This window comes from Pelophylax lessonae (genome assembly GCF_965119305.1).
Source record: "Pelophylax lessonae genome assembly, chromosome: 3".
In the NCBI taxonomy this organism is placed as follows: Eukaryota; Metazoa; Chordata; class Amphibia; order Anura; family Ranidae; genus Pelophylax; species Pelophylax lessonae.
The window spans coordinates 555,289,974-555,309,044 of record NC_138770.1 but is presented as its reverse complement, the minus strand read 5'-3'; the positions used below and the strand labels follow the sequence as shown (position 1 = coordinate 555,309,044).

Here is a 19,071-nt window from a genome sequence, read left to right as displayed (position 1 = left end):
AGTGTGGTTGTGTACGTGTGATATACATACACTTTTTTGGGATCATATTTTCTATTCCGCTATTTAATCAAAAACCTTTGGGGATCAGTTAAATTGGGGGATAGTCTGTGTTGGTACGTGTGAGAGAGATCCACCTTTCCAAGTTGTTGGGGTTCATCTCATACTTCTGAAGGTTTGAGGGTGCTGCCTGTTCCATACTCCCCCTACTCCTAGCCTTTTAGGGGTACAAACAATAGTAATTGGGGCCTAGTGTGGTTGTGTACGTGTGATATACATACACTTTTTTGGGATCATATTTTCTATTCCGCTATTTAATCAAAAACCTTTGGGGATCAGTTAAATTGGGGGATAGTCTGTGTTGGTACGTGTGAGAGAGATCCACCTTTCCAAGTTGTTGAGGTTCATCTCATACTTCTGAAGGTTTGAGGGTGCTGCCTGTTCCATACTCCCCCTACTCCTAGCCTTTTAGGGGTACAAACAATAGTAATTGGGGCCTAGTGTGGTTGTGTACGTGTGATATACATACACTTTTTTGGGATCATATTTTCTATTCCGCTATTTAATCAAAAACCTTTGGGGATCAGTTAAATTGGGGGATAGTCTGTGTTGGTACGTGTGAGAGAGATCCACCTTTCCAAGTTGTTGGGGTTCATCTCATACTTCTGAAGGTTTGAGGGTGCTGCCTGTTCCATACTCCCCCTACTCCTAGCCTTTTAGGGGTACAAACAATAGTAATTGGGGCCTAGTGTGGTTGTGTACGTGTGATATACATACACTTTTTTGGGATCATATTTTCTATTCCGCTATTTAATCAAAAACCTTTGGGGATCAGTTAAATTGGGGGATAGTCTGTGTTGGTACGTGTGAGAGAGATCCACCTTTCCAAGTTGTTGGGGTTCATCTCATACTTCTGAAGGTTTGAGGGTGCTGCCTGTTCCATACTCCCCCTACTCCTAGCCTTTTAGGGGTACAAACAATAGTAATTGGGGCCTAGTGTGGTTGTGTACGTGTGATATACATACACTTTTTTGGGATCATATTTTCTATTCCGCTATTTAATCAAAAACCTTTGGGGATCAGTTAAATTGGGGGATAGTCTGTGTTGGTACGTGTGAGAGAGATCCACCTTTCCAAGTTGTTGGGGTTCATCTCATACTTCTGAAGGTTTGAGGGTGCTGCCTGTTCCATACTCCCCCTACTCCTAGCCTTTTAGGGGTACAAACAATAGTAATTGGGGCCTAGTGTGGTTGTGTACGTGTGATATACATACACTTTTTTGGGATCATATTTTCTATTCCGCTATTTAATTTAACTGGGCCTCCATGCGAGACCTGTGTGCCTTGTTGCGCTGTTTTGAGTACTCCACCAACATGGCCAGTGGCAATGACGCCGTTCTCAGCTTAACTATCCCACTTCTATGCCTCCTTGAAAAAACAATTCGGGCGATGATGGAAGAGGATGTGGCACAGGATGAGGAGGAGGAGGAGGATGAAGAGGTAACATTTCCAAGGCTTTCAGGGCAGTCATTCGCAAGGGGCTCCGAGGGTGGGTTCCTGCACACGCAAACGCCAGGGACGCAATTGTCCAGCAGGGGCACAGTTCTGGAGGATGAGGAGGATGAGGAGGAGGAGGAGCTGGAGGAGGAGATGGAACCATGTTCACAGCAGGGTGGCACCCAGGCCAGCTCATGGCCATCACTGGTGCGTGGCTGGGGGGATACAGAGGACACGGACCATACACCTCCCACAGAGGACAGCCTTTCGTTGCCTCTGGGCAGCCTGGCACACATGAGCGATTACATGCTGCAGTGTCTCCACAACGACCGCCGAGTTGCCCACATTCTAACTTGTGCTGATTACTGGGTGGCCACGCTGCTGGATCCCCGTTACAAGGACAACGTACCGTCCTTAATTCACTCACTGGAGCGCGATCGCAAGATGCGCGAGTACAAGCGCACGCTGGTAGACGCCATGCTGCTGGCATTCCCATCTGACAGCGGGGCCACAGTGGAAGCACAAGGCAGAGGAGGAGGAGGAGGAGGTCGCCAACGCAACCAGGGCACCGCCAGCACCTCAGAAGGCAGGGTTAGCATGGCCGAAATGTGGAAAAGCTTTGTCAGCACGCCACAACAAACAGCAGCACCAGCAGCTCAGATGGAACGTCTTAGCAGGAGGCAGCATTTTACCAACATGGTGGAGCAGTATGTGTGCACACGCCTACATGTAGTGAATGACGGGTCTGCCCCCTTCAACTTCTGGGTCTCCAAATTGGGCACATGGCCTGAGCTTGCCCTTTACGCCTTGGAGGTGCTGGCGTGCCCTGCAGCCAGTGTATTATCTGAACGGGTATTTAGCACGGCTGGGGGCGTTATAACAGACAAGCGCAGCCGCCTGTCCAGAGACAATGTGGACAAGCTCACGTTCATTAAAATGAACCAGGCATGGATCCCACGGGACTTTTCCGTACCTTATGCAGAATAGCAATGGATACCGACCTTACCCACCCATTGTTCCATTTTTGCTCTTTCTCACTCTTTTGGGGTGTACCCTCATTTAAAATTTGTGAAAAGAAGCAGTGTTGGCTACCTCGTCCTCCTTCTCAGGGCCAGATTAATGTAGGGGCTATTGGAGCTGCAGCTCCAGGCCCCTACCTTTTATATAGGCCCCGGGTTGGCCATATTCACTGTTACCGCTCTTCTGTCACTTGTAAACACAGAAGTCTGGCTTCTATGCTCGCTTCCCCAGGCAGCACCCTCAGAACCTCCCCACACAGCGTGAAGGCCGGACAAGGAGGGACAGTTGGCGATGCATGGATGTGTTTATGGGCTTCAGAGACAGCATCCCATGTTGAATTAGGCATGCATGGCTGCACCCTTCCTCCTCTGGGTGCATGGCAAGGCACGGCCCTAAGGCCCTTCAAAATCCTCAGCACCAAGCCCATGATGCTGTTAATCCGGCCCTGGTCCTCCTCCACCGCCGCTTCCACCTACACCGCCCATAGGTGTGCGCAGCCTATTGCATTAAGGTGTGCACCCCAAAGTTGAAATACACATGCATGTGTTTGCCAGCAGGGAGAGTAATGTATCGGGGCCATGTACCTGTAGGCAAGGAGAAATAGAGCAGAGCAGGTCCCAGGGAGATCTTTCCCATCTCCTCACTGGCAATGCTATGTGCCCTAGGTGATTAGGGTGTGCCCAGGCACACCCAGCACACCCTGTGCGCACGCCTATGTCACCGCCACATCCACCACCACCTTAACCTCCCTCCTACTCCATATGGGCCTCGTCCTTCAGAGATGAAGAAGAACATTGTTTTATTTTTCTGTTTTTTTTTGTTGTTTTAAGTTATTTCCCTATCCACATTTGTTTGCAGAGCACTTGCCATGCTCTTAATTACGTTTTGCTGCCATTTGCAGCACTCTAGCCCTTTCCTTTGGTGTTTTAGAGCCATTTTAGTGCCTTAAAGTTCGGGTCCCCATTGACTTCAATGGGGTTCGGTGTCCGGGAAAAGTTCGGTAAAAGTCCGGGACACGGACCCGGACTTTTTTTTAAAGTTCGGCCGAACCCGTCGAACACGGACATCTAGGTGTTCGCTCAACCCTATTTGGGATTCAACAGCCAAGCCATTAAAGCCCTGAGACAGCAGATCAGGTCCGTTGAGTAGAGGCCGAGGGTTTGTGTGCTAGAAGTCCAAGTATGTCTGTGTCTTCTGGGCCAGTTTGGTCAATGAGAATGACTTTCTTTCTCTTTTGAGCAAATGAAGTAGAATTCACACTGGGAGAAAGGCATAGATTAGTCTAAACTGACACCAGAAGCCCACGCTAGAAGATCCCTGGTCCTGGTCACAAACAGGTAATTTGTTGTTGAAACTTATGGTCATGATGTGAACATCCAGAGTCCCCCATTCCCCTTCATTCAGGTGGTGGTGGCGGAGGTAGTCTACTTTCCAGTTGTTCACACCTGGAATAGAGACTGCAGAGATGGCTGAACAGTGAGTTTATTTTTCATTCGATTATATGGCTTCCCTTCTCCAAGGCTGCATGACTCCTGGTGCCCCCTTGATAGTTGATGTATTCCCCAGCCATGGCATTGTCTGACTGCACCCTGGTTGGATGCCCTTGCAGAAGGGTGGAGTGGTCCAGTGTTGCAGAGCTATCATCATTGTTCTGAGCTCCAGGATGTTGATAGGTACCCTTGGCTTTAATAAGTGACCATGTTTCTTGGATGGTGAGGAACTGGAACACTCCTCCCCAGTCTGAAAGTTTAGCATATGTCATTACCGCTTTCTAGTGATAAGGAAGAAAATACATTCCTATTGTTAAGGCTGAGCTTGAGGTCCACAGAGTTAGGGAATTACTTGCTTGGCTGGACAGGAGCATGGGAAGGCTGAGAGGAGGAGTGTGCTTGTTCCAGGTGGACAATATGTTATTATAGCCTTGAAGGAGGGTACCATGAGGCCTATAACTCCCAAGGAAAAGTTCATTGTGAGATGTCGCTTTGATCTCAATTCTCAAGTATGGGCTCAGAGAAAGAATTAAGACACCGAAGGATCAACAATCTTTTCTAGACAAATCCTGTCATCAAAGGTTGCACATTCTATTTGTTCATGAACAGGGAACGTCTTTTTAGATTTTGCAGGTCTCTTTGTACCCATGGGGCATGGTGAGAAAGAGGAGCATCAAGTTGTACAATGCGGTCACTTTTTGTGCATGGCAGCAGTGAAGCATTATGCATGAAGCTCCCGTTTCAGGAGTAAATAAAGTGGGGGAAGAAAAATCTTTCACAGATTCTTAAAACGCTGCTGTTATATCCTTCACATTCCCTTCTAGGGCAAACGTATTGGGATCCGACTTGGGTAGAGACAGAAGAGCTGGAGAAGGAATGTGGTATTTTGTAGCTCTGGACAAAGATTGCTGTATTAAAGCAGTCAGTTGTCCCAGGAATTGTGCAGCAGAAAATTCTACTTTTATCAGGTAGGCTGCTTGCTGTGTGCCTTAGGTAGAACTAAAATCGAGTAAAGAGATGTTAAAACTGGTTCCTGTTCCAGTGTAGGGTAAGCATCATCACTCTGAGGCTGAGTGTTCTGACGAAATTCCGCACAGCATAGGTTTGCCTGACGCTGGACTGTATATAAAGTCCAGGGATCGCCTGTCACAGGAGGCATACCACAAAAAAGGGTCTTCAGGGAATGGGTTTCATAGTTATGTATAAGACCTTGCGGCTGCCTATACTGCATTGTAGTGACAAGTTGAGCACCCATTCAGAATCCAATGCCTGAAGCAACATTACAGACCGTCGCCACAGCTTGGGGTCTGAGTACAGCTTGCAAGGTTTACCAAGGTTGTGCCAATCTGGATAAATTTCTTCTATTTTTGGTAATAAAGAGTGGAGAAACTCAAGAAAAAAATAATAAAATAAACTTGTTAAAGTGATTGTAAATGATCATGTTGTAAAACAACCCATTCAGTTTAAAATAGAAATGAAAGGCAAAACATTTTTGTATCGATATAAAATACATTATAAATACCCTTTTTCCCTTTTTAATACATGAACATATTTCTTCTGCTCTCAGCTGCAAAGGAGCTGGGGGAGAGGAGAAGCAACAGCAGACTGAGCTTCCCAGTGAATGCCTGTGCTGCGGGGGGGGGGGGGGGGTGTCAGGACAAGTCTGATCATTGCAGGAGAGTACACCGAGTTCCCAGCATAGCTAGAGAACAGACCACAGTGTGCTTTCCTGCTTAGTGTGGTCAGTGTTTAATAGGAAAGCAAAGAGACTAGCAGGAACACCAGAGATACACGTTAGGAGGGGGGGGGGGACACTTGGGGGAATCAAAAATGGAGAAGGATCTGGGAGTCTTGGTGGATGATAGATTAGGAAATAGCATGCAATGCCAAGCCATCAGAATATTAGCATGCATAAAGAAAGGGATGTATTCCAGAGATAAGACTATAATCCTTCCACTTTATAAAACTTTGGTCCGACCGCATCTGGAGCATCTGGAGTATTCTGTCCAGTTCTGGTCGCCAGTCCTCAGGAAGGATGTGTTGGAGCTGGAGAGAGTCCAGAGAAGGGCAACTAAACTGATTAGGGGATTGGAGGACCTTAATTACGAAGAGCGTCTGCAATCGCTCGATTTATTCTCCCTGGAGAAGAGGCGCCTGAGGGGGGACATGATAGCAATTTATAAATATCTCAATGGGGATCCCAGCTTAGAAAAAAAGCTGTTCAGTCGAAGGGATTCCATGAGGACAAGAGGGCATACAATGCGATTAGAGAAGCGTTTTAACCTCAGGCAACGTGGGGGGTTCTTTACTGTTAGGGCTACAAGAGTGTGGAATTCTCTACCACAAGAGGTGGTCACTGCGGGAAGTATGGTGGCTTTCAAAAGACTCTTAGACTTACATCTCAAGGATCAGGACATTCAGGACTATGTGAGATGATTACAGCCACACACACCTACACAGGTTGAACTGGATGGACTATTGTCTTTATTCAACCTCAACTACTATGTAACTATGTAACACAATAATATATTGCACTAGACAGTCCAGAATGCTTGAATATTTAAGAAGTCCATTCAAGTGAGTATTGTGCCAGAAAATGTGAATTCTCTCAAACTGTGATCAGTGAGCAAACAGGTAAGTGACTCCAGCACCGGATGGTAGAGCAATAAATTAAAGACTTCTGGGTGTACTACACCCTTACCTTACTGCTATAAGGAAACAGCATGTGAAAGATCTTTAGCAATCTTGCAATATGGCCAGGATGGAGACTGTAGCGTCCTAGAAATTCCAAATTGATCACATGCAAAATTTAAGAAATACTGGCACATGTTATTAAGCCCTAGAGGTTTTTTTTTTTTTTTTTGAACATGTGACCAGCAGCAGAAGACTAGAAGCTCCTCCTGTCACTGCTTCCCTACAAGACAGACTGGAAAAGAACTGGGTCATGAGACAACTCTGTATCAAATATTAAAGAAGGTGATAATATTTGGAGACCGAACGGAGCGTGAGACCATAGGAGATTCCCAGCCAACCCACCACAGAGGGGATCAGGAGAGATGGGAGGAGAATTCTCTTACGCTTATGAAATTCCAGTATCTGGTAAGAGGCCCATTCACCCTTTTGAAAGGTGTGGGAAGATAGTATTCATTCTCCTGTCACGAGGGGTCAATTCTCTGGAGCTGGCTGCCTTTTTCGCCCTTATCATTTATATCTGCTGGTAAGAAGCAAACCTGCTAGGTGGTGGGATTTTGTCGAATCCTCACGGGAGCACTGTTTCATTTTCATCAAGCACAAGATTCTTCACGTTTTTCACGGTTTTTGTATTCAAGTTCTTTTTTCTGCCTAGTGTACTACTCCTGTAGGGAGCAGTGTAAACCAATAGTTCAAGAATTCTGAAAAGCTGTGTCGTTCAATAAACGAAAGAGAAATTAATATTTACATTGTCCTCATTAAAACCATCTGCACTCTGCACCTAATATGGCAGCGTTGCGTAGCCAGCTTTAATGTGTCCTAATCATAAGCCCACAGAATTCAAACTTTGAATTTTACCTTGAAGCCACTGGTCTAAGGTGTTATCAATGGTACATTTCATTACTGGCAGAAACTCAGAATTCATGAAAAGCCTTCGACAGGGTGTTCCCTTCATCCTCTCCTGGAGGTTCTGTGAGCTAAAGAACTCTAGAACCAGCTTTATCTGCCAAAGCGCAAAGGTCTCTGTTGTTTCCCTCCTCTCTAGTCCTCGAACAGCCTAAAAAAAAAACAGTATCAATGAAATTTTTCAATGGCCACTTGAATTTAAGGCAATGGAACTTACGTTTGACAAGTTATTAAAAAATGTAGAAACTACAAAATGCCTTCTACTTTACTTTCCTGAGGTATCCTATTAGCATAGAAACTTCAATACGACCAGAAAAAAATCTACGATCAATGATAAATTATGATAACCACAGAAAGTAAGATCTTATACTACATCAAAATTACCTGGTCAATTGCAATGTAGGCAGGAAGCATCTCAGGGTTCTCTTGAATAACACATTCATACAAGATAGAGGAAAACAAGTCCAGGATTTCCTGTTTCTGAAGGTATAAGTGGTTATAGAAAGTTTGGAGGATAATTAGAATTGTATTTTGTGATGCAGAAAAGTACCTAAAGTATTTACACAATTGTGCTTCAGTTGTCAGAACTCAAACACACTAAAACTCTTATATAATTAAATAGGCCAGAATTAAACATTCATTATCTTGGCATTTCCAATTAACTTTCATAGTAGTCCCTTTGCTGGCTTCCAAATAAAAATATAAAGCTACTGAGATGTGTTAGCTGTATGAAAGAGGGACTTAGAAAGAGTCTAACAATGTTGAATACATTTTCTCTTTATTATATTTAGATATAAAAATTAAAAAAGCTCTTTTTCACAAGTTTTATAGCACCTACTTATCTACTTGTAAAAAATGGGATTTCTGTACTTACCGTAAAATCCAGTTCATCGACGGACACAGCACCCACCCCTCTATGGAGTTCTGATACTTATAATACTGCTTGCTACTAAACAAATTACCTAGAGCAGAGAGGGGGTTATATACCAAGCTGAGGACGGCCCATGGGCATAGCCAGGTGTTTTTTGTTCTGCCTAGTCCTACTCCTGGAGGCAATATAATCCAGTAGTTATCATTTATGGAGCGCTGTGTCCGTCGAACTCAGAGAAATGGATTTTAGGTAAGTACCAAAATTGAGCGGTCATGCGACACTGTACCCTAATAAAGTTTATGTCATTTTTTCCCCACAAATAGAGCTTTCTTTTTGTGGTATTTGATCACCTCGGGCGGTTTTTATTTTTTGCGCTATAAACAAAAAAAGAGCAACAATTAAAAAAAAAAAAATATATATATATATATATATATATATATATATATATATATATATATACACACATTTTACTTTCTGCTATAAAACACAGTAAAAAAAAATGTAAAAATCTAATTTTTTCATAATTTTAGGCCAACATGTATTCTGCCACTAGTGTATATTGATTGGTTTACACCAAAAGTTATCGTGTCTACAAACTAGGGGATAGATTTATGGCATTTTTGTTTATTTATATTTTTCTACTAGTGATGGCGGCGATCAGGGATTTTTAGCGAGACTGCGACATTGTGGCGGACAGATAAGACAGCTAACTGGGTTAAGGGTCAAGTGTGTCCCTAGGGGATGCTTTCTAACTGTGTGGGGGATGGACTTACAAGATGAATATAGAGATCTGTGTTCCTGAAAAGCAGGAACACAGGATCCCTGTGTTCACCTGTAACAGAACGACAGTCTGCCCTGTTTACATATGCGTGGGGGGGTGCTGTGTAGGTCGATGAACTCAGAGAAATGGGATTTATGGTAAGTACAAAAATCCAATTTTCTCTTTCATTCATCAATGGACACAGCGCTCCATAAATCATTATCTACTGGGACATCCAAAAGCAGTGCCAAATAAAATGAGGGATGGGGAAAATAACTCAAGGCTAAACATAAGTGCCTTTAACCAGGACACAGGAGCCTTAACCGGGTCACAGGAGCCCCATCTGAAAAAATAAAAGTTTAAAGAAAAACACCCCTCAAGAGGGAGCAGCCCCTCTTAAACAGCAGCCTGCAAAACTTTGCAGCCAAAAGAAGCATCCGCAGATGCCAAAGTATCTACCTTATAGAATTTTTTGTGAAGGTATGCACCGATGACCTAGTGGCTGCCTTGCAAACTTGGGATATTGATGCTTGATGATGGAAGGCCCAGGAAGCATTCAGCGCCTGAGGAGAATGCGCCATGACAGGGAAAGGTGGAACCTGACCTTTAATGAAATAGGCCTGAGTCCCCTTACTGTCTGATTCATCTGGAGATGGTAGCCAAAGAAGCAGCCAGCCCTTTTCTTGGCCTGTCCGTAACCACAAAAAGCAAGTCTGACTTCCGAAAGGACTCCTTAGCTGCCAGATACACCTGAAACGCACAAACCACATCCAAGGTATGCAAAGTAAATTCCTTGGGATGAGCCGGCTTGGGACACAAGGAAGGCAACACAATGTCCTCATCCAAATGGAAGTCAGAGACAACTTTGGGCAGGAATGATGGACAGTGACGAAGAACCACTTTATCCCTATGGAGCATCGAATAGGGACTGTGACAGGATAATGCCGCCAATTCCGATAACCTGCGGGCCGAGGTAACAGCCATAAAGAATGTCACCTTCTGGGATAATGTAGACAAGGGAATCTCCCGAATATTCTCAAATAGAGGTTTCTGGAGAACCGAAAAATTTAAATTCTATGGCGGCAAAAGAGATTATACAGGTGGAGCCACATGTCGAACCCTCTGAATGAAGGTACAAACTAAAGAATGCATGGCTGGGGGTCACTGAAAAAAGATTGCCAGGGCAGACAATTGGCCTTTGATGGTACTCGAGGTCAACTTCTGATCAACACCCTGGTGAAGAAAGGTTAAAATTCGAGCCACAGAAAAGAATCGAGGAGGAGTGTCAATCGACTCACACCAAGAAATGTACGCTTTCCACTTACGATGGTATATCTTGCTGGAAGACAACTTCCTTGCCTCCTACTATGTTGAATCACTGATCCAGACAAACCTCTATCCCTCAGTACCTGGCTTTCAATAGCTGACCCATTAAAACCAGTGACTGTAAAGCAGGATGATAGATTAGCCCTTGGGACAACTGGTTTTCTCTGAGAGGAAGCCCCCAAGGAATGTTTATGGCCACCAGACTGATTGGAAGATCCTCGCCCTTGATTCCTCGCAGGAACTTCAGGAGAAGCCTGAGCCAAGGCCCATCATTTCCGGATCGCGGACAGAATCGCGGTGTTCTGCCCGCGATCCGCTATGCTAACATGTGAACGTAGCCTCAATGGACTCAGATGTACAGTATATTATACAGTAAGAAAAAAAAAAAAAAAGTCCACATTCTACTGCCCATAGCGGGACACAGCATTTGAATTTCAATACCATGGGATATCCAAAAGCTGTCCACAACAGCAATGAGGAAAGATGTTCATCCTCCAAGAGGATATCAAATGAAACTGAGCTGAAATAGTATTAAGAGTTGTATCTTCTAGGGACTGGCCTCCAGCTTTTTGGGCATAGTGTCCAATCCTTCTAAACGCGACAGCAAAAGCGTTGGCATTCCCAACTGGAATGCTGTGTCCCTTACTGGATGATACCGAAAATAGGATCTTTGTACTCACCATAAAACACTTTTCCTAAAGACAAAGAGGGAGTCTGGAAGTCTTAAACCTTTGGGTTATTCTGCTGCCCATAGGGGGATTGGATACTAGCTTAAAAAAAATAAATAAATAAATACCTTGTCCTAATGCCAGCACGCCTCCATTTTGCTGCGAATCAGTACCAATTGCATTATCAGAAACACAGAGGTGTGGAGCCTGTGTCCTTTAATAGGCTCCAAAAACAAACTTTATGGCGAGAACAAATATTTAACTATTTTATTACTTATTTTAATATTATTAACTTTTTCTTTCTTGCCCACTGGGGAACACAGCTAATCTTAAACCTGCAAATGCCAACTAAGTAGAAGGTTACACAGCAAATAGCCACTAACACATCCAATATTAAGATGCCCAATAAACACAACAGGAGCTGGGGATCACCTGCAGTTAAAAAACCTGCCTGCAGGATGGTATGCCTGAAGCTGGCATTCAAAGAGGTAGAAACATCTATCTAATTAGTGAATGTGTGAAAAGAAGACCAGGTGGCAGCCTTGCAAATCTGGGAAACAGAGGCCTGATGCTGAAAAGCCCAGGAGACGCTCATTGCTCTAGTGCAGGGGTCTCCAAACTTTTCAAACAAAGGGCCAGTTTTTGGTCTTTCAGCCTTTGAAGGGGCCGGACTGTGGCCAGTGGGATTAGAAAACTCAATATCCAATTGTTGGTATCAGTGCGAGGAATAGTGCCCCAAGGATGAAAGCTAAAAGGTTGACCAAACTCCCAAAGCTGGGAAAGTTCTAGGGCGTTTATCTTAATCTTCCATAAAGTACAAGCATGAATATCACAGCTCAGGACCAAGTGAACAGCAGTTGGGGAATAGTGCCCCATTATTGGCATCAGTGGAAGGAATGTGGCCCTTCACTGGTGTCAGTGGGAGGAATAGTGCCTTGTTGGTGTCAGTGGAGGGAACAGAGCCTTGTATCAGTGGCTGGAGTAGTGCCTCAAGGGCCAGATAAAGTCAAGCAAAGGCCCGCATCCGGTCCCCGAGCCACAGTTTGGAGACCCCTGCTCTATTGGAAGGAGCCTTAAAATGTTAATAAACCTTTACATAAGCCCAAATGAAATGACTAGCTTTAGGTTATAAACAATGATACAGCAAATCCTCCCACATTAGTTGTCCCCTTTTCGTTGCAACCTCTCTTCTCCAGAGCCCTCTAAAGTACACAAAGGAGATGTTTATTTCTCAGCTTCCAGAAAGCAGAGAGAGGGGATCTGATGTCACAAACTTCATTGTACACAGCAGAGATGAGTGTAATCTGAGACCTGAGTGCAGGGAATGCACACAACCCCTTTACACAGCCTTTTTGGAAAACATGCACATTGTCAGTTTAGCGATGCTGTTAATCACCCGCTGTGTGCTGGGGTGATGGTTGTCATGATGAAATACATGGTGTCTGAGAAAACTGCCAGAAGTGGAGTATGCAGAAGGAAAGCACGTCTAGGATTCATACTTGACACTAATAATTGAAGCAAGTATATTTTATAAAAAGGATATGCTTGGTTAATTTTGAATTTCAAAGGTTTACAATCACTTTAACTGGAAAGGGGGAACCTGATTCTTAAGATCAAAGGCCTGAGCAATGGTCTATCTGAACCACCTAGAATTGGAAGGAGAAGCATGGAACCAGATAGATGGAAGGTAAGCTAGAACGTAATACAGGGTTAGAAGAACAGTGTCCATTAGGTGGAAAGCAAAGACTATCTTGGGGAAAAAAGGAATTCCTGGGACACAATATCATCTTGTCCCTGTGCAGGACCAAAAAGGGTTCCTTGCAGGATAAAGTTAGCAGCTCAAACACATGCCTAGCCAACGTGATGGCCATAAGAAATGTGGGTCACAGACGAGAGGAGAAATAGAGACTTATGAAGTTTTAAAAGAACCAGATACAAGCCCTATAGAGATAAGGGGGGATCAGACTTGCGGGACCACATTGTACGCCCCTACACAAAGGTCATATCAGAGAGTAGGAAACCAACAGTCTTAGCACTTGATGGTGCTATGAGCTAAATTGGTCTCAACCCTACTTCATAAAAGAGAGGATCTGATCAATAAAGAAAGCCCTGTGGTGAAAACCCTTAGACTTACACCAAGCAAAGTATACTTTTTAGGGCTGATGATAGACCACAGAGGGTTTACAATGTACCATATATGTCTAGGTTGATCTGGAGCAATGAGGATCATTGCAATGTCCATCATCTTGATCCTGCAGCATCCAAGTCCTCTGTACTGTAATGTGCCCAGGAACCCCCCCCCCCCCCCCATGTCCCCCAGGCTGGTATCAGTCGTCAGAGTCTTTGAGCAGGAAGCAACAAACTTCCCTGACTCCAATGTCAGATCCTACAGCCATCTAAACAGAAATAGCCTGGTCGTTGACATTAATCAAATCGATTAATCCAGAGACAAAATTGACTTGTTACACAATGACAGAATGTTGCATTGCATAGGTTGCTTGTTTTAAATAAGAACACTGATTGCGTGCTTGACCCAGCGGAATGAAGTCAGCACTCTGTCAAACAGTGTTAACTTCTACAGCAAAGCTGGCGGGGATCAGGAGACCAGCAACCAATATGAATGAAGAAGCTCCTGATGTCTGGCCCAAAAGACCTAATCACTAGTGGATTCTTCAAAGACAGGGCAAGCACAGAGGAAAATGCCAGCAGCTTTGGACCTGGAAAGTGCCCTGCAGTTAATAAGAACCAGCCTGGAAAATGCCAGCCTGGAAAATGCCCACACAATGCCCTGTGCCTGGGAGTCCCTTTCAGGCTCACTCTGCATCATCCAGTCCAGATGTAGTGCGATCCAAAAGCTTGACTGGGAAAGACTGTGTCAGATAGCTGTAAGTGGGAGAACACCAGCAGCCGAGTACACAACAGTCTTGATTTAAGAAGGAAAAATTTGTTTATAAAAAAGAAAAATCTCAGGTTCCAGAAATGATTACCTAACAGTGATGTCTTTCGTTTTTATTGAATTCATGTTTATTTGTATGACCACTATTACTTCAATAAAACACACTTGATTGAATGTACAAAAATAATCACAAGTCACAGCTTTCAAAAAAGCAAAGCTGAAGAAAAATGTCCATCCTCCCAGGATATTACCAAAAAACTCAGGTATGCTGGTAGTAGGAGGGATTACTCTCCCTGGGCTGGCCTAAAGTTTTTTTGCAGGGTTAAATCCTCTTGTAGGTGGCCGTAATACCCAATGGCTTATGGCTTCCTGTGTCCCTGAAAGGGACAAGAAAGAAATACCCATTTACAATAGCTTCAACTGAAGGAGTCGCCGGAAGAGCGAATTTCTTTTATGGCTTGGTTTTAATCAAGGAGGGCCAGCTGAAAAGGTATAAACTGTGTACCTATAGTACTCTGCTCTATGTTTGCTTACGTCTGTATATTTTTCTTTTTAGTTTAGTTGCAAGCAAATTTGATGCTACCCTTACAGCTCACTGAAACAGAACTTCATACCTCCTGAAAGGTGATTTAATCAAAAGCTATTGTCTCATGTATAACTGCATGCCTTTGGTATGTCATAAAAGTAAAGCTGGAGGTCACAATAGCTCTGTATACAGATGAAAAATTAAGCTTTCAAAGAAAACGACAATGTATAGTGAAACATGGAGCCATGCAGCCTAGAAATCAAAGGAGCAGCATCCAAGAGGCATCATAGATAAACTGTAGCCCCTGGACCAACTGATCCGCCAGCTCCACAAAGCCAGGGGGAAGCGGTTTCCCCTCCAGGTCCCGGCGTAAAAGTTTAGCCCACTCGGTCAGAGCTTGTGACCCCAGGGCAATAGCAAATACCGGCCTAAGTGCCAAACTAGCCGCAGCGAACATATGGCAGGCCAGAGCCTCTGCTCTCCTATCCGCTGGATATTTAAAGACTGGGGACTCCTCAACCGGAATGAAGGTAGCTTTATTTACCCTGGAAATCGACGAGTCCACTACAGGTGGGACGGTCCACCTTTAACGCAGTTTATCCTCATAAGGACACCTCAAGCAAAAAGCACTTAGGAACCACTGCGTTTTGGACAACCCCTCTGTTTCATGACAATGTTGTCAAAGTAAGCGGAAAAGGGAACACCCTAGCAACTTTGGAGTGCCTGTGGGTGCCAAACGGAACTGGTGCCTCTGACGCATCAGCCACAACTTCCTTTTTTAAAATGTCCTGCACTGACACAAACAGTGCATCCACCAGCACATTTTCATGTGTGGCTAGAGGAGCAGAGGAAACATCCTCACTATCTAAGCACTCAGGGTGCGTGGACGCAGACCCAGTAGGGTCGCTATATACTAAGCTCACCTGGAAAACATTACAATCAGGGGAGGTCGCCAACTGCGAACCCACAAAGGGGACACCGACCAAGGGCCCACGAATGGACCACCTACTGGACCCCGCAAAAAAAAAAAGGGGGTCTTCCTCTAAGCCCTTCATAGAGGGCATAATAGGAAATAGCCCCCTTAAAAGAGGCCGCCCGCCGTGACGTGGTCACGCAGGCAGAGTACCCTGATGGTCCCGCAGTGCTAAAAGGGGTAGGTGCCCCACACAATAATGGCGGCAAGGCTGTCATTAAAAAAATGAAGCGCCCCCACAAGGACATACAAGGAAGGCGCCAAGCTGACCACATGACCTAGCAGGCCGCAAGCCACGGCCTAAATTTTTGTGAAGGCCCAGCCACAAGTGCACGGATCGCAGCCCGGCAGATGCCCAAAAGACGACACACTAGAGCTGCCCCCCAACGAGGCGCCCGACTCAGCTGCATGGCCTAGTAGGCCACAGGCCGCGGCCTAAATTTTTGTGGGCGCTCAGCCGCTTGCATGTTAGCCCCCGCGGAGCCGACCACCCAGTGGTAGCGGAAGGGAAGGGGGATGCCCAAATGGCAGTGGTTTCAGTCGTTCTCACAGGGGCCGCCTCACGTAGTTCCTGACTAGTTGGCCACAAAGCGATGGCCTAAATTTTCAGGCCGGATCCAGCTGCGTGAGGCGCTACTCGCGGATGCTAAACTGTCGGCTCCCCCATCCCAACAACCGCTGCAGAGAGCCCAGAGGACATCCCTGCCCTAGTCACCAACCCCCAGGGTGGCAGGGAACCCTGCTCAACCCCCCTATGCGCACCAGGAAAACCTGGTCAGCAGTAACTCCAACCAGCCCCCCCTTAGGAGCATGTGGCAACAGCCAGCTCATAACCTCACCTGGGGGGGGGGGGGAGCCGAAAGACCCACAGTGACCACCAACATTTTTAGAGGGGCTGGGGGAAGGAAGGGAACCCGGGGGTCCCACCGTCCCGAGCAGGGGCCTACATCGACCCCAAAACCCTCCAGTAGAGGGGGGGGGGGGTAGCTACTTACCATACGAGGAACAGAGTGGGCACCGCTCTATCGTAATGTGGGTGGCTGTCGGCCAGGAGGAAACGCTGCGACTTAGGCCGAAGCCAGTTCGTATGTGCCCTCGCGAGACATTTAACTCGCAGGTCAGCCCCGTCCAGTGGCGCGACCGACCTAGCGTGGAGCTGCGGTCTGCACGTGCTCGCTGGTCGGACTGGGGGAATCCTAAGGATCTAGATTATCCAGTTTGTCGTCTAGTCCAACACTTTATTGTAGATTACATGGGAACATAATAATAAAAAGAAGAAAAAATTGCCAGGACCAGAGATCCCAGCAAGGAACTAGGTCCCCACTCCTGACTCAGCAAAAAAAAACTGAGTGCCTATAGCTGAGAGTGGGTGTATACCCTCTAGAATTGCCCATAGGCATAGTCAAGCTTTTCCCTGCCTAGTGTCCTACTCCTGTAAGGGGCAGTATAACCCAATGGTTAAGAAGAATCAGGAGTTGTGTCCGTCAATGAACGAAAGAGAAAAATAAAAACTGCAGCGGTGATCAAATAACACCAAAAGAAAGCTATTTGTGGGGAAAAAAAGGACATCAATTTTATTTTGGTACAGCGTTGTACGGCCGCGCAATTGCCAGCTAAAGTAAAGCAGCGCCGTATGGCAAAAAATGGCCTGGTCATTAAGGGGGTAAAACCTTCCAAGCCTTAAGTGGTTAAAGTGGCAATTAGCATTCCCATTAGGTACTGTGTTCAACATTTACAAACTGGAGCTGAATTGTAGGGTCAACAAAGCTTGCTAAAAGATCTGCAATGCTTTGTAAAAGGTTGCTGTCCTTTTTGCTCTTATACAAGCTGAAACCTGTGTGAAACAGGCCTAAAGGGCTCAAGACTGTCAATAATTATTTTGTAAAATGTACCATACAGTGTAAGAAAGCTCTGTAAGTCGCAGGCCAGGAGTCCTTCTACAGGAAAACCCAAAACACACAGCTAAAAGCACCTAAGAATAGGTACGACCAAATATTTGACTATTCTGATGCGGTCTTCTATGAGCTCTGATATGAATCCAATTAAACATCTTGAAAGAGTTGAAAATGCAGTCTTTGGAAGGGGCGATTCAAACCTGAGCCAGCTTGAGCTCTTTGCTCAAGAGTTAAGGGACAAAATGGCAGGTACAGCAATCTCACTGAAAGCTATAAAAAATAGCTTTTTTGCAGTGATTGACTGCAAAGTTTGTGGAGCAAAATATTGGGTTAAGGGTCAAATCATATTTGTCCATTACATTTTTATTTTATCTAAAATACTTTGTTGAATCAAAAGAAAAGTCTGAGTTGTATTAAATATGGAAGCCATTTATTTTGGTCAGTTTCAAGTTATTTAACAGAGAATAGTGGGTACCAACACATTTTTCCACATTTTCATATTTATTAAAAAACATGAAAAAGCAAGCAGGCTGCACGGATAAGGATTTGTATTTCTATTGTTGTCTATGAAGAAATGCTGCAAATACACAATATGCAGTGGCCTGCTGGCTCAAATAAATTACGGTACTATATAACAGTTATGTAATAAAAAGTGGTTGAAACACACAGGGGAATTGTCAAACACTCGCCCAGCGCTTAAAATCCGAGAGTAAAAACCACATAACCATAAAAAGACTCGGTATAAAATATCATAAAAGTTGCTGATCGCAGCTACTGTAAAGGAAAACAATCTAAAATGTAATGTAATAAATACTAAAACTAGCAGTGTCCAGCATGAATCACATTCAGCAGCGCTTAATATGTATTCAACATATCCTGATCATATAGTCCTCATGTAAGAGAGTTATACCGCCAAAACAGTCTCTATTAAAACAAGCCAGTTATTCCTCAAGTATTCGGTGTTCCCGGTGTTCTGAAATATTTAATCCGGTATAAGCCTTCACCACACCATCAGTGACCCCTTAAGCGTGGGCACTCACCAGAAATAACATGAAAATGCGCCTGTAAGCATTGGTTGCTTGGACCCTTGATACTCCGGACCACCTCTGCTCTCACCAGAAGGACTCCGCTTACCAGTCTCAGTCAGGGATCAGCTCATAACCATAAAAGATTGGAAAGATAGGAGGCACAATAGTGTGATACCGTTTCAAAGAAGCTTTCACATAAAAAAACCCCCACATCCAATATGCTTACATCAAGATAGAAATATTCAAGCCTGTAATTGGTAATCACAATGTGATGGCCTGCTCACCGTTCCTGCACAGGATCTAACCGTGTGGCTTATGGGTAAGCTCCGGAATTCGACCAAGACCTCAGTGACCACCAGGGAAACAGCGTGCCTGTGTCCTCTGTTGAAGTCACACATGACGAAACGCGTCAGGACACAGGCACGCTGTTTCCCTGGTGGTCACTGAGGTCTTGGTCGAATTCCGGAGCTTACCCATAAGCCACACGGTTAGATCCTGTGCAGGAACGGTGAGCAGGCCATCACATCG

At 45.0% G+C, this 19,071-nt stretch overlaps 1 protein-coding gene across 1 annotated transcript in view; it reads right to left on the bottom strand.

Annotated features, from left to right (window-relative positions):
• ANAPC1 (anaphase promoting complex subunit 1) overlaps window positions 1-19,071 on the bottom strand; it is a 239,017-nt gene that overhangs the window by 10,583 nt on the left and 209,363 nt on the right. The window contains exons 44-45 of the mRNA XM_082251927.1: window positions 7,985-8,080; window positions 7,553-7,751 (exon numbers count right to left, since the gene is read on the bottom strand). Of these exons, the coding sequence (XP_082108053.1) occupies window positions 7,553-7,751; window positions 7,985-8,080 (295 nt within the window). The remainder of the gene's footprint in view (window positions 1-7,552; window positions 7,752-7,984; window positions 8,081-19,071) is intronic.